Genomic DNA, 15,779 nt, shown 5'->3' on the forward strand with positions numbered 1-15,779 from the left:
TGATGAAACTAAATGCAAAACAAAAAAAACAAAAAACAAGTCTAAAGCCTATAATCATTCACAACAAAGACGGATGGCTTAGTTATCACCCTGCGCTATCTCTCACTCTCAGCAAACAGCATTGTGGCAGAATGGCACTTTGGACTGAGCTTGTATTTAGCAGCAGAGTTAATTATCTGTGTTACATACTATAATGCATTCTTAATGTGTGAGAACAACATGAGTCAGTGTTCTCTGGCCCACAACGGCATTTGGCTCAATTCGAACAGCTCAGTCATTGCAGATGAGAAATGTGGACAGTGCCTGAGTTGGGAGGAAATTGCAGCCAGTTTCAGCCGGTTGGCTGCAGTTTAAGGCCCGTATTGATTTGTGAGGAAGTTAGAAGACCTCTGACAACCCCAGTGTAAAACCAGTTCGATCAGTCTCCTCTCTCGCTGCCCCCCGGCATCACTACGTGCTGAGCAAAGGGCCCTGAACCACCCAACTCTACAGCTGAGAGCAAGCTGGACACGTTCCAGTCTGTAGAACGTCACACTTCACAAAACAGGTACCGAACTCTACTAAACCAGACAAACAGCAGCCGATTACCTGTACTGTTAAAACTGGATGGTTGGAAATTAAAGCAGATTGTGTATTATCATATAGTATATCATACATGCTACTAGCATTAGTAGTGATATTCTTTTATAAATGCAGCAACAGTTTTATCCTTTTATCACAATGTTACTAGCATCATATATTTTATTTATCCTGCAGTTAGTTGAAAATTCCACTTTTCCGCTGTAATATATCAAGTAATTACATGTTTTTTAATTAACACAAAATGTAATATACAGTCTGCTTGAAACTGGAAAATACTGTAACACAATCTTAGCTGTGGTAGCTGTAATGAATAGGAGACCTTATCAAGGATTACTGGAACTTGAAGCTTAATCTCAATAGATAAGTGTCTAGCATCGACCTGGGATATTCAAACACATCTCTTAAGGCATAAGCATGGGCAACCAAAAGAAATAGCAATACTTTGTTCTTACAGTATTGTATCTCCAGTCGAACAGGAGCCACGTTTGCTGACTGATTTATGAATTAATAACTGGTCTATTAAACATGGTAATTATGTCCTTTTAAATGAATAATCCATCATTTTCTGTATGTATGTTGGTTAAAACATCATCCATGTAGCATGAAAGAAACAAGTCTTGCATCCCCTACTTTCCTTTGCGTGATTCCCATGTCTGCAGGTGCCTCTTCATTTCCCCATCCCTTTCTCCTGCTCATGCTCTTCCTCTATTCTCTCCTTAAATTAAATTAATTCAATTGCCTTGCACACAAATCGCTTGGTTGGCATGACAAAAGAACATTTGTGTTGCCAAAGTGTGAACACAAACAAACAAATTGAGCAAGGAAACAATAAGTGGGAACAATGAGCAGTGATTATGAAGCAGAATTAAACCAGTAATCCTGTGAAAGTGTGTAGAACAATTAGAGAGAGGCAAGGGTTGACAGGCAGGTGTTTTTTTTTCTGCCCTACCTGCTGTTTTGAGGGTTATGGCAGGTGGCGACAGGTTTTCTGCACACCTCGGTGTCGCTCTCAAGAGGGGTTCAGAATTACTGCTAAACTCATGTTCCCATTTACCGGCAGTTTGTGCACAGCCAGTGTTCTCTAGCAAGAGGCAAATCATCCTCTCTGACAGAGACAAACAAATACACCCACGTCCTAAGAGGTACATGTAAATACAGTGACACTGCCCCCTGCAATTCACCATGGAGAACAATGGATGAGGTGCGCATAAAAATGGCAGCCTCTTCAATTGACATCTTTCTGTCCCGCAGAGCCATCCCACAATGCAATTTACGCCCCACGCACTTGCTCCATTCTTTGCAAATAATTACCTGTTGTACTGCTGCCAGCATTTGTGTAAGTTTAAGTACCTCCCCCTGCATACAAAAAAAACAGAACTCCCAGAAGCAGAGCGAGATGTATGAGCACACACACATAATGCTGAAAGAAGCAGCAGCAAAAAAAAAAAAGGGGGGGGGGGGGGCACAGCACACATGATGGGGGCAGATGGACATTTTGAGTCATATGCAATACTGCAATCTGTTCCACTTGCTAGCAGTCAGTCACTCTCACATTATTGCATTGTAGTGACTTCCTACTAACAAGGAGCAGATCTTTTCATAGACTTAGTGAGGATGAAGCTTCAAAAACTACAATGAGCTGGACAGAGTTGGGTATTTTATTCAAGTGTATCAGACTATTGATTTTTTTTTTTCTTGTCCATGTGGTGTTTCCCAGTGTGTCTCCAACTTAGCTATGTAAAGATTAAGTGGAGGTACTACTTTGTGGTGATACCTCACTCCATCACTTATGTTTGCAACCCATATTACTCTCCAGCCTGAGCATATATATTCAGTCAGCTAAATGAATAAAAATCTTTATATTTAAGTATTCACATAGCCTACAGTTGCCATACAATCCATCGGTTGAGAGGCACTCAATAAGAATACATATGTCCCAGCTATTGCATTTCTCTGTGTACTGTTGTTTAATTTAACCTTATTGCTAGACAGAACATTAATCATAAGTCAACTCTGTAGAATGCCATATTACATTCACTGTCAAATAATTAAATTATGGATTTCTTTTCCATTCCATTCCGATGTTTTCATCAAAAACAACCTAGATTTGGACCTTTTCCTTGCACACATTAGAAGCAATTTTGATCTTCTGTGTCCTGCTCAAGGACACATCAACATACAGAAAGGAGGAGCTGGGGATCAAGTCGCCAACTCTTATGATTAATGGCCAGGCCTGTCTTCCACCTACTGTGGTGTGTGTGTGTGTGTGTGTGTGTGTGTGTGTGTGTGTGTGTGTGTGTGTGTGTGTGTGTGTGTGTGTGTGTGTGTGTGTGTGTGTGTGTGTGTGAACTACAATATGGTTAAAGGAACATGCAATATTTTCACACATGAAGAGAAGTTTAGTCGTCATGGTTGGTGTAATGTTTTATTCGCTTGCAAAAACATTTGCATTATGTCTTCTGCGGCTATAGGGGTCGTTTGTAAAATTTGAGAAATACAACCTGGAGGATGTCATAGTGATGTCATCAGGGTTACCTCGGACTGGAAACGTGCAATGAAGTTGAATTTTCGGATATGTAGGATGCTGTGGTTTTTGGAGATTAAGAGTTTTGATATTTACTATTATTATTACTATATTGGGTATATCCATACTAACAGATACAACTACGTGGTCATGAAGTTATTTAGCAGCACTTCTCAGGAAGTGTTGGAAGATAAAGTAGCAGGAACTACTTTGCTGCATGACAGTGCCAGAGTGGATGCCCTGAAAATTACACTCTTCTTAAATACTGCATTTTGTAAATTGCATAGAATTTTGATATTGAGCTTGAGAGATGTGGGTGATTACCAGGTCATGGGGGTCTACTTGAAGATGCTGTTGAGTTGACTCCTGCAGAAATGTAGGATCTTGTGTTTTGCCTCTGCAGATTTTGACTTGAGGGAAAAATTGTGAACATCAATTGCTGGTCTGTGATAGGGATGAAACGTTATGAAAATTTCATATCACGATTATAGTGACCAAAATGATCATGTTTATCAGTATTATCTTGGTATTGTAAAAATGTGCCAAAAAATATTAAAATGTACTGATACACACACTGAAACCATTTCAACAAGTTTTATATTGAAAACTACAAATACAATTGCTGTTTTGTTTGAATAAAAAATAAAATAACGGTAAATACCTTTTGTAAACATATGAATATCATCTAAGTGTGCATTATTAAGATTTTATATTATATAGCCTATATATATATATATATATATTATATAGGTAATACAATGACCCCGTGGACAATTACATGAAAACAAATAAGTCAAGTGATAGTAACTGTAACGAGCCCAAAAACTGACATAAATACAGAGGAGTCTGTAGCGTAATGTGTTGTCATTTGCAGTGGACGAATAGACTGCCGACACACAGCAACAGAGCAATGTGTGGCGTTTTTTACAAGAGGAGCTAACACTGAGAGCTTCAGTTTACACGCTGTTAGCAAGTCAGAGAGACAAACCAAAAGCTAAAAGTTAACTCACCCTGCGTTCACTATAAGGTTATTTTCTTCAATCAGGTTTCCCTCAGCACTCTCATAAAAAATAAAATATGACCGGACTTAAGAGTGACTGAAAAATCTCTGCAGCGGTGTCTCCTGCCATGTTGTCATTGACCCAAACAAACCCACGTTGCATTCTGCCCATGCGCGCCTGCTTCTGGGAGACGCTGGACAGTGTTTGCCGTGAGATTATAACAGCACGGTTAACCCTACCCGGTTATCATGGTAATTAAAATGTGTACGGTAATAATAACCTTCGGGAATTTTACCATTGTTTACCGTTAAACCGGTAATCGTTTCATCTCTAGTCTGTGACAGGATGTAAATGGCCATCTCCAATATGAAAGTTAGAAGCACTACACACCCATCCACCCTTGTAGTATGACTGACGATGTCTTATCCATCCTTCCTGCAACTGAACGTTGGCATTCGCCATAAGTTGTGCATTCAGAATTCTTCAATAGAAGCATAATGTAATGCTATTTTATTTTATTCCCTTAAGTGTTTGCTGTGATTCCAAGAGGCAAACCCTTCCACCATGAACAATTAACTAAATACTCGGACAGTTTATCATCATTTACACCAACAGACAGCTGCAGTAAATACAGGTGTTGTGTTTGAACATCTTCATTTGCTGGAATGTAATTCTGTTGCATATGTGATGGTGAGTAAATGAATCAGTTAAGTCATTCTATAGTGTGGTTAAAACATTTCTTTGGTTGAGCAGGCTTTCAGGAAATGCAGATGATGCAACATGCCTCTGTCTGACGGGTTATGTACCGTACACAGCTTATATTCATGTATGGTACAGATTGGCCTATAAGCTGTCAACTTGTGGCAGTGCGCCTTGTGAGGCCGACAACATGTTCTGTTGCCTTTTCCCCAGCCATCTTCAACTTCCTGAGGCACAGAACATTTCTGAAGGCAGGGCTGAAAGAGGGCAGAGAAATGCAATTACTGGTAAATAGAGACTCCCTGCAACTGCAAATTTATCCAGGGTCCAGAAATCATTCCTCACAAGCCTGCTAGAGGTGTGTGTGTGTGTGTGTGTGTGTTTCTGTGTGTGTCTCACATGGTGTGAATCATTGTGGCGGTGCCATTAAAGCTTATCAGACTCCAGTGGAGCTGCCAAGCTGTGGTCGGCTCTCTCCACTCCCCCCCTCCAGGGTGTCTCTGAGTAGCTGTGACTGCCAGTCGTTGCCCACTCACCCGCTCCCGCTGACCCTCGCTGGCTCTTGGGCAGAAAGGCAGAAAGGCTTTGGCAGCTAGATTCTAGGAGCCTTAAAAGACAAGTCAGTCTAATTCAATTCTCCCAATTCAGGCTAATAACAGGTGGACAGGGTGTTCAAGTTGGGGGCTGTGATAATGACGCTGGTACATTTTGTGCCAAGTTCTTCTGCCACCTCCTTTAACCTTGCCTCCTCTGTTACCAACTATTTTTCTAAAGCCTTCCACACACTGCAGGTTTCCTCTGGTCCAAGTTTCTTTCTAACACTCACAAGAGAATGACTCATGACAATAGTGACAACCTTCTCCTTCACAGGAAATGTACACTACTGACTATATTGTGCTCTGTGACGGTTCATTCAAGAACAGAACAATAGTGAGAGAACTGAATCAGCGGAGGGCACACAAGCGGCCAACGGATTCAATAGTTACCAATGGATTTTGAAGCAGTTTATGTTTTTCTTCTGACGAATATTAATCAGCTGTCACTTGCTCTGTCTTGTGATTGATTAAAGCTGCTCCTTATTTTCTGCATGGATTTCCTTAAAATGTGTGTCACTGCCAAAACCAGGGATGCTGGATTTATAATTCTGTGCTAGAAATGGTGGCCCTTTACTCCAAATTCCATCATCATTGTTTTGCATAATAACTTAACAATTAGTAGCTCCAGCGTTTGGTACATAGCCTGTCAGCTCATCCTGAATTTTCTCACTCTCAGATTCAACTTGTCCGCTGAGTACAATAAATAGGCCGTAATTTGTCTCAGTGGCACTGGTGCAGAAACATATCAACATATCTCATTACAAAGCAGTTAATTTCGTCGCACATGGTACAAAGGCAGCAAGCCCTCTGAAATAGAGAGAAAGGACGGTGCAGCATGTAACATCACTAAGTATTCATTAAATATTAGATGCAATTGCCTAAATCCAGATCCTCTGTATATCTATTCCACAGCCACCATTGTTACTATTAAATAAATGCAGAAATGTTCCTTTTATTCTTGCAACATTTCTGATCATCTCTTAGTATGTAGAATATCTGTGAAAGCAAAATCCAATGCGTGTTTTCAGCCACACCTAAAATAAATAATAAAATGTTTTTTGCTCATATAGAAAAAGCTCCATGCAGTTTATATTTAAATGTGACACCTTTTTACAGATTTCAGGGTGCCTGACATGATAACAAACAGCCATGAGGGACTTTACATGCTTTTTGCAATCAGAGTGATGTGAGCTGAGCTGAGCTGAGCTGAGCAGGGAGTGTGGTTGCCAGTTTTGCTAATGAAAACAGAAATCTGCCTGGTATTTTCTCCGAGTGCTGAAAAAATGATTTTGTTCAGGTGCAAAGCAATTCTGATTCCATCTGTTCTTGATAAATATAATATAGTTTTACTATTGAGCTAAAATATTGGCAAAATAACTAAATGTAGTATAAGCAGCTGCACTCAAAATCAATAGAGATTGTTATATACAGTCTGAAAGTGGAAGTCTGTTGTGTTTCATACAATATATATTTTAAGGCAGCTTCTTCTTTTTGTCTTAGGGTAACAGAAAGATTTAGGCAAATCACTTTTAAAATATCTGCCAGTCTAGTAATGTTGCCTAGAAGTGTTTTCTAGCAAATAGGAGAATTCCCCTTTGAGCTGATATTACTGATCGTAAGTCTTTTGCGTTGTCAAAGTCATTTCTTTAGCCTGTCAGGCATCAGCTCGTTCCAGGTTAGATACTATACCACCTCCATAGAACATAACCCGTTTCAAAGTCTTTGAAAAGACACAAAGCCAAACTCCCCCTTTCATTAGCGAAACCTGGCAACTGAGCACTCAGCCACTCAGTCACTCTCTGACTGGAGAGTCAGAATGATGTGTCCCCCTTGGCTCATCACACAGAGACATCAGATGCCTGCCAAAAGTCTGCATGTGTACAAGATGTGCTCCATGCATTATTAATTTGTGAACAGCACTGTGTGTATGTGTGTTTTTTTGTGTCAGTTTTACACATTCATATGTTCATCCAGCAGCTGCAACGCCTTTGTGAAAACCAGGTTAGATTTGTATCATAAATATTCTTCAACATATTCAAAATACACGTACAACTGATGAACAAGTAAAAGACGAAAAGTACAAGTCTTGAACAATCTCGGGACAAATCATGATAAATAATTAATTACCATAGCGGTAAAACTAAAGAACACAAGAACACTACCACAGTAACAGCAGGCCTATCAATTTATACTGCAAAACCAGTACTGTAATAAAATGGCTTTATCACTTCTTTGTTATGGTATTTCCATACGTCCAGGCTGAAACAATAAAAGAAAAACTGATAAAAAGCTGGAACCATATAACACTGGTTCATTACTTGGCACAGGTGAAATCAGGAAGGCTTAGGGAGGGCGTAATTTAGATCGGAACATCTATCGATCGATGGGTTTCTCTGATTAATTAATCTTTTCTTGCACACAGACTTTCTCATTCATTACTTTGAGTGCCACTAGCAGCTTCTGCTACACCTGAGTAATTTCAAATTGCAAAAATAACTGGTAAACTGTAAAAGCATTTTTCCCTGTACTGTTTTTAAAGTAAACACACTAAAAAAGGTAGACTACTCAATAATACAACCAGGTATACAATCAGTATAATCAATACTTTGGAACGCTGAATTATAAAATGTTTGTACTTGATCGGCAATATTATCACAAAGACAAGGCCCTTTTGAGAAGCCGATGTGTATGTGTTCACATTACCTTGACTGTCAGCATCAGGCCCTACATGCCACACGTCATAGATGGGGTCATGCATTTTTCATAAGGTTGTACATGTATTTTAATAAGCAGGGCTGATGAGGTGTGCTACATCGGCATGGTGGACGGCCTTCACCACTCCCTCTCATTCACCATGTGCCTCACAACCTGTCAGTCAACCACTCCAAGGCTTCCACACGTCTGTCTCTCGCAGTATCCTCGAATATCAATCACTGCGAAATCTTTGCATATTTTCTTGAGATAATTAAGAGGAGATTGCAACGTGGTGCAGACGATCAATCTGCAAATCAGTGGACCAGATTAAATCCAAATTCCGACTCAGTTTTGCAGATGGCAAACTAAACAGCCTAAACTGACAGAGATGCATTCGGATGGCAAGTCGGATACCCCCCTGCCAGGCGGAGGAGCCCATGTCAGTGCCTGTGTGTAATTTGGAATTAATGGGACGGTAAAACTTTTAATTCAAAATCCCAGCCTTGGGGACAAACACATTTGCATACAAATGAACACAATTTCCTGTTTGTTCGGTATGCAAATACAAAAGAAGGAACTTACAGAGGGACTGCCAGAGTTGAACAAGCACCACAACTCTCGCCCGAGTGCAGAAAGCGGAGGCACCCAACCGAGCACTTCAAACACAGCTATGTTTGAGATATCAGACTACGGCAGAGGTGAGCTGAGACCACCCTGAAGGACTGCACAGTCTTGTGGGGCTCAGGGTAACCTTTCTCTCCTCATCTCATTTACACCTGGAAATAACAAGTGGGGTGAGTCTTCCTCCAAACACAAAAGGCAATTAAAGACTACTAATCAGAGGTGGAAGAAGAGAGAAAGCTGTCCATCCCAGGGGCGGAATGTGGCCGAAATGCTAACAGTAAAAATTGGAATCATTTCACAGTGAAATTAACAAATTAGACCTTTCATTGGGAAACACTGAGATCTCCTAAAGTAATTTTTGTTTTTCCATAAAATAAGCGGAGATAAGCTTTTCTGAATAATGCAAAGAATCCACAGCATCTGTTCTCTGTGGTTTTTTCAATAAAGGTTGCAAGAACGCCTTGGATGTCAGTGACATTCAGGATATGATAGCACATAACTCATCACTGTAAACATTAAAGAGACAGAAAATGAGGGAACCTGTTTTCATTAACATAAATGACTGGCATGTTGGATGAGGAGCAAACCCCCAGCTTGTTAAGTTCACCAGCCAGAGCAATCTGCGTGCCAGGTTGGACTTGGTTCAGACACTAAACAGTGCAGTTAATGCCATGGTGTGTTATGTTTGCATTGTGTGGGATGTGGCTAACTGAGGCTGGGATTACTTATTTATAGTTAGACATTTGAGTGACAGATAGATTTTTCACACCAATATCTAGTCACAGACTGGCAGTTACACGCGCGCGCGCCGCGCGCGCGCACACACACACACACACACACACACCCATACACTAAAAAACAGGATTTGTAATTAAGTCTCAGGTTGTAACGGAAATGACCCTGGACAGAGGGCTATGTTAAAAAGCAACCAATTTCCCAATGACTTCTCATTAGTAGGCTCTGCAGCAGCTCCCTATGTACAATCCTCCCTTGGAACTCTGAAGGTGACACAGCAGTTACAGTGGACTTTGATGGGGCACTGGGGAGCTGTACTTCATATCACAGGACTGCTTCCTCTGCAGAGTAAAAGGTTTCAACAATCAGCAGCTGCAGCCATCTGGGAAAATCTTCCCTATCTGGCAGGGGGAGGAGTTTTCTCTTGGCTTTCTACGCAGCTACCCGTAGACAGGCTCCGCTTCTCTGCCAGTAAACGAAAGATTAACCTCCTCCAGATCGTACCTGCCTGCCACAGACATAATCCAGACTCTAAATCATTAACTAATTGAGTGTTTGCATCAACGGTAACTCTTGCAGCTCTTTCACAGGAGCCTCTGTCGCCTCGCCTCCTCAGCATCTCACAGCACCTAATCAGTGGGTTAAAGGGTCATCAGAGCAAGGGTTTGTGGACACTGCCAAGAAGTAGGGGACAGCTTCAACATGCTATAAGTTTATTAAAAGTGAAAAAAAAAAAACACGTCTGCTGGTCAGATAGGATCAAGGTGTGTCCTCAGCTGCCAAGCCAATCCCGAGGCCCATGGTTGGAGCCCAGCGCCCACACCGCTGGGTCTCCAGTTACCATCGGCCTGATCAGATTGCGTATTCACTCGCCGACTGCAGGGCTGATTAAATCTATATTTAATTGGATCAGATCTAGTCGTGATGGAGCACTCCCCCCGGCGTTTAACCCACGGTCCTCTGTCAAGTGAGAGTGAAAAAAGATACTGTGGGGGAATTAGGAGCGAGAAATGAATACCAATGATAGGCTGTGCTAATAGCCAGCGCAGGAGGAGTGGACCACACCTGCAGGGCTTTACAGAGAGGAATCAGAGTTAACGGCTTTTCTGTCTATGCATGTGTATATGTGTGTGTGTGTGTGTGTGTGTGTGTGTGTGTGTGTGTGTGTTTCTGCACGCGCGTGTAGCCTTTCTTCCTTGATTAGGTAGACATTATGTTATTCAGGTCGTACAAAAACTATTTTGGTTGATTAGCTGTTTCATAAAAGCACATCATTGATAACTCAACATCTTTTAAAAACTCTCCCCCAATCAAAACTTTAATCAATTTGTCATGATTACTGTACATGTATTTGGTGAAAAAATGGTGGAACAAGAACATTTGCATAATTTCTCAATAGTCAATACAACTTCACAACTACTCCTCAATTAAGAATCTTGCTGAGTCTAGCCATATTGTTTGTGTGAGTGTGTGTGTCTGTTTGTGTGCACAGAAGATGTAAAGAAACTTCAAGCGGATTTACAGTGTATTTAGGTGTAAATCGCAGGGCTTATTGAAGTGTGAGGTGAGGCATCTTGATGCTACATCTCAGTGTAAAGTGCCCAGTGGTTGCAACTGGAGGCTGAAGTGGGTGAGCGTATGTGAGGGATGCATCTCAGAGAAAGAGTTGCAGCAGAGACAGCCCAGCATCGTTGGCAAACTGGTGAGGAGTTCACCCTGGGTACACTCTGTTGGTTTGTGGACCCAAAGATCCCCTCTCACTCCTTCACAATAAAACTATCACACTGACATCAAACAGAATGGAAGGAAAGATTAGCTTTTAGCACGTCGGCAGAGACGTGTGTCAAGTGTGAATCCCTCCCTATTCCTCCTCTCTGTCTGAATCACACACACATAGGCACAAGCGCACACACAGACACACATACGTGTGCCACATGCTCACATTTGTCTATAATGCAGGTTTTTTATTTTCTTTATTCTACAAGCCAAGTTAAGACTGAACCAGTAAAGCCAAAGTGCCTTAGAAACTTAATTATAACTTTTCTCCATTATCTTAGTTTTACTTCGGTTTTTGTGTCATTTGGCCAATGGAAATCCATTCAAAGGTACTGAGTGGAAGTTAAGAAAAGTGTAATAGTACTTTATTTTGCTGCCAACCTGCAAGAGATCCACGCAGACCAACCTGTGTGCCAACAAGTCTGCTGGTCTGATTCCTCATTCTGAACAACTGTGAGAAAGTGGTCCCATTTGCCTGGCTATAACATGTCACCTCAAAGAAGCCGCGCGGAGTCGGTCGTGTAGAGGATTCTGGCTGTAACAATCCACTGCTGTGGGTTCCGACCAGAAAAACCTCCAGCCCGGCCAAAACAACTCAAAGGAGGCACACACCTTCATCACTGCTCTATGATTGGGTTGATGTAGAAATAATACTATTAATCCATAAGCCTGATTATAGATAATTTAGTGTTAATTACTAGTACAGCCATATAATAACTAATCATATTTTCTCTTTCACCATTGCCCACTTCACTGCACAGTTAATTTATATCATCACATACCAATATTGCTTGCCTGCTCCATTCTGATCTGATTATTTGATTATTCATTTAATTTATCCTGTGTTAATAGATTATAGATTCATAAATATTCTCATTTAGACCAATCTGTTGTCATGAGTATTCCTTTGAAGTAGAAACAGAGATCAATTTATCGAAAAGTCTACTGTAGTTTGGTTATTAATTTCCTCTGTGGAGGTGGTGCCCAAAACAAGTGTATTTTGATATTCTTACGACAGAGTGTATTCCTCCCTATAGTTTCAGACCTATCATATAGGCTGTTGGGTGAAACACTTCAGATTTTTTTAACTCTTTTGTGTGTTTACCCAGACCCTACAAATTTTTACAGCATTGGCCTGAAGTCATAAGGGAGGATGGTCACACACATAGAAAAAGCCAGTCCTGTACCACTGGCCAATAAACAGCCTTTCTGAGCAATTAAAAGTTTATTGCCTTGCTCAAGGGCACTTTGACGGAAAGTGTTGAAAAAGGGTGACATGTCTCTCTTTCAGGGGTTCACAACCAGATATTTCAACCCTACCACTAGATAAAAATGTCAGTCTGGGATTATACTGCAAAATTATGTTCAAAGACAGTGTTTGTTTGGTCTTTTTACATTTTTGCTTTCTGCAATATCTGCACATGGCAAGTACATGATAGTTAAGGTCAGGGCAGAGGTATGGTTACAGTATGGTTAGGGTTAGATTACAAAAACACAGTTAATAAGAAGGTGAACATTAAATGCAGGTCTGTGTTGGGACTCGAACACTAGTCTTCTGCATGAAAGTTAGACACGCTACACGCCATCCACCGCCATATAAAGGGCACACACTGAAAGTTGGTATTGGATGTACATTGTAAGATGGCAGGTGGCCAAATACAGATGTTATTTCTAAGGAAGGGATATTTTCAGGCAAATATTGATTTATTTTCAGAAACCTCCCACACACACACACACACCAGCAAGTATGTCCTACTAAGATTTTTGGCACCTGTACCAATCTGATTATCTTGAATTCCATATTTTTGCATTTTTGCATAGTTGCATTAATAATAATAACAAATTTGTGATTGCCTACTGTTTCAAAAACTACAGTTTTGAATAATAAAGACAAAAAAAAACAAAATAGTTTTACAATGTAAGAATTAAGACAATATTAAACTTACTTTTGTTGACAATACAACAATTTCTTGTTACATTATTTACCAAGTTAACCCTTCTCATTTTGAATTGCCTCATTAGCACTTCTGCAATCTGGGCAGATCTTATCTTGTTTCAAATATTATGTGCTCTAACTAATTTTCAGTGAAATGTGGTCTGACCTCAGATGGTTTCTGTGACACCTGGGTTTTTCCTGCCTGTAGAAAGAAGCCACCTGGCGAGTCAATCAACAACAACTTCAGGTCAGTGCTAATGTTAATAAAATGCAAAATTACCTATTAAGTTGGCACCTAATGTTTAATTATTACCCAGCATCCAGTTGTGCTAACATGACTCAATCAGTGCCATTACGCCATCGTCAGTACCTTTTCTAAATACAAACTCTCAGTCAGTTTACTTTCAGTGACCTCCTCTGTCTCTTCGGAGGCTGTGAACATTGAGTAGAGGTTAGTCATTAAAGGTGTCATTCCACCAGGTGACCTTGGAGGTCAAAGGAATTCTGGGTAAATTACCTTGCAGAAGGCCAGAGCTATATTGAATGTCTCAGAATGAACCACAAGGTTGATTGAAAAATGGGTATTTGCATACAAGGCACTGAGCAGAGGCTGGCTAAGCAGCAAACCCTGGCTCTCTGCTTGGGTGGAGGTGGCAACTCTGGGAGGGAATGACTCCTCATTAAGCAGAAAAGCATCATTTTCTCAAGCTTAGAGTGCTCTCTCCCTCTCTCTGTATACATAATAGGGCTGACACTAGTTTGAAAATATAACTGAAACCTAAATAACTAAAGAAACCTGTGCTGTGTGTTTAGAATGAATTGGGCTCTGCTCATAAATAATACATATGATGATAGATTGCTGATGAACTGTCTAATGAAGAGGAGGGGGAGGGGAGGGGAAGCATGGTTTTTGCTGACGAACAGCAATTAATTTTTTTTATAGATTTAAAAACGGAGACCTCGCACACGCAGCACGATGCAGGAATGCTAATGTCCCTGGCATTTTTGAAACTGCTGTTATCTTCCTGGCACCGCACATTAGCTAGAGATATGGTTTCCTTGGCACTAATTTACCCCTATACAGCAGGTGATGGAGGTTAGAATCAAAACTTAATGGAATCTAATTTGACCAAAAGTTCATTCCCGTTAGGGAAATTAAACCCCAGTAATTAGGGATTACAGCCTGTTTTATGAATTTCAAATGCCAAGTCAGAAGTTATTAGAGACATTGTGATATTGTGACAATGCAAATACACTTTCTTTCAGCAGACAGGATTTATGTTGACAGAAATCAGAACTAGAGCTTGATGTTCCAATTTACATTACTCCAGATCAAATGAAAAAAATAACCGCCAGAGATGTGAATTTGATTATCTTCAGTCTCTCGCTTTTTTCAATCACGCCCCACAATGTTTTTAACGGCAGTAAGGGCTCCCAGGGAATAAACCTCCTGGTATTAGATCAATTTCCACATGAGAAATCCATCTTCTGCAGTCTCTGTGTGTCACACTTGCTTTTCCCATCATAAACAACAACCTCAGGCTGTATTTGTTATGCTCTTCACTACATCATTTAGCTCTTAACAATGTGCTCAGCTGTTGCTCTCTCTGCCACCATACTGCATGTCTATACTTCCTTTACATCTCTCTGTCATTTCCTATATGAGGAATACCATATTAATTTCCTTTGCTCCCTCCTGTCTTTGGGTTCTGCCTCTCTGACAGGCCTGTTCTTGGCCCTGTCATTGACTGTCACCAGTGACACAGGTTTCCACGAAAGACAGCGTGTTTCCTTCTTGCATCATGTGGTAAATGAGCATCGCTTCCCTCTCTCTCGCCTTTTTTCAATTCCTTTCCTCTCACGCATGTGCACACGCGCAACACACACACCTGCAGCTCCCTCTCTTCTCCCTCTTGCTGTAGATCATGCCGTTGACAGGTGCTAGGAGGGATTTCAGAGTGTCTTGGAGTATGTGCGTATAATATAGAAAAAAAAGATGCACAGAGCAAATGAGAAAGACAGAGAAAAGAGTAAAAGAGAGCAATAATTAGATAGACAGAAAGGAAGATAGTGTGAGAAAGAGTAAATGCGGCGCAGGTGTTGCAGGCCAGATCTCTACCTCCAGGCAAACTGATTTTGATAATGAGAGAAAAACAAACAAGTCACCTCTAATGAACATGTTTTATCGGGGCAAACAAATGCTCTTAAATGCTTGACTAAAAGGGTGAAAAGTCCACCAAATGTGATATTGTGGGTGTTAAGCCTTCTGAGTTATATTTACTTTCCAGTTGTTCTGGCCATTACAATTTGTTTCCTGCAAATACCACTCCTGGTAATGAATGTATGTGGGTACAACTCTGCCATTGATGCAGTTCCTTATTCTGCATTTTCTTGGTTTTACAGCAGTACCTCCAAGCTGCTTGTTCCCATACAGTACGCATGAGCACCAGAAGAAAGGTTGAGGTCTTTAAAGATACTCCACTTTCTGACACACCATTAATATTCTCCATACAGACTCTTCCTCTCCTCTACATGAGTACCCCCTTCCCCCTCCTCTTCCCCTATACCCACTTCCACTCCACTCTCTGCCTTTACATCTTTGCACTGCCTTA

General features: G+C 40.8%; 1 protein-coding gene across 3 annotated transcripts in view; it reads right to left on the minus strand.

The window, feature by feature from the left end:
* Positions 1-15,779, minus strand: part of efna3a (ephrin-A3a) — a 62,157-nt gene that overhangs the window by 31,026 nt on the left and 15,352 nt on the right. The window contains exon 1 of one of the 3 annotated variants that reach the window (XM_046059781.1): positions 3,431-3,499. The exons of the other annotated variants lie outside the window; for them this stretch is intronic. Coding sequence (XP_045915737.1) covers positions 3,431-3,438 — 8 coding nt within the window. The 5' untranslated portion in view covers positions 3,439-3,499. Of the gene's footprint in view, positions 1-3,430; positions 3,500-15,779 lie in introns of those variants that run through there. 3 annotated transcript variants of the gene reach the window in all.

This window comes from Micropterus dolomieu, linkage group LG09 (assembly GCF_021292245.1).
Source record: "Micropterus dolomieu isolate WLL.071019.BEF.003 ecotype Adirondacks linkage group LG09, ASM2129224v1, whole genome shotgun sequence".
Taxonomy (NCBI): Eukaryota; Metazoa; Chordata; class Actinopteri; order Centrarchiformes; family Centrarchidae; genus Micropterus; species Micropterus dolomieu.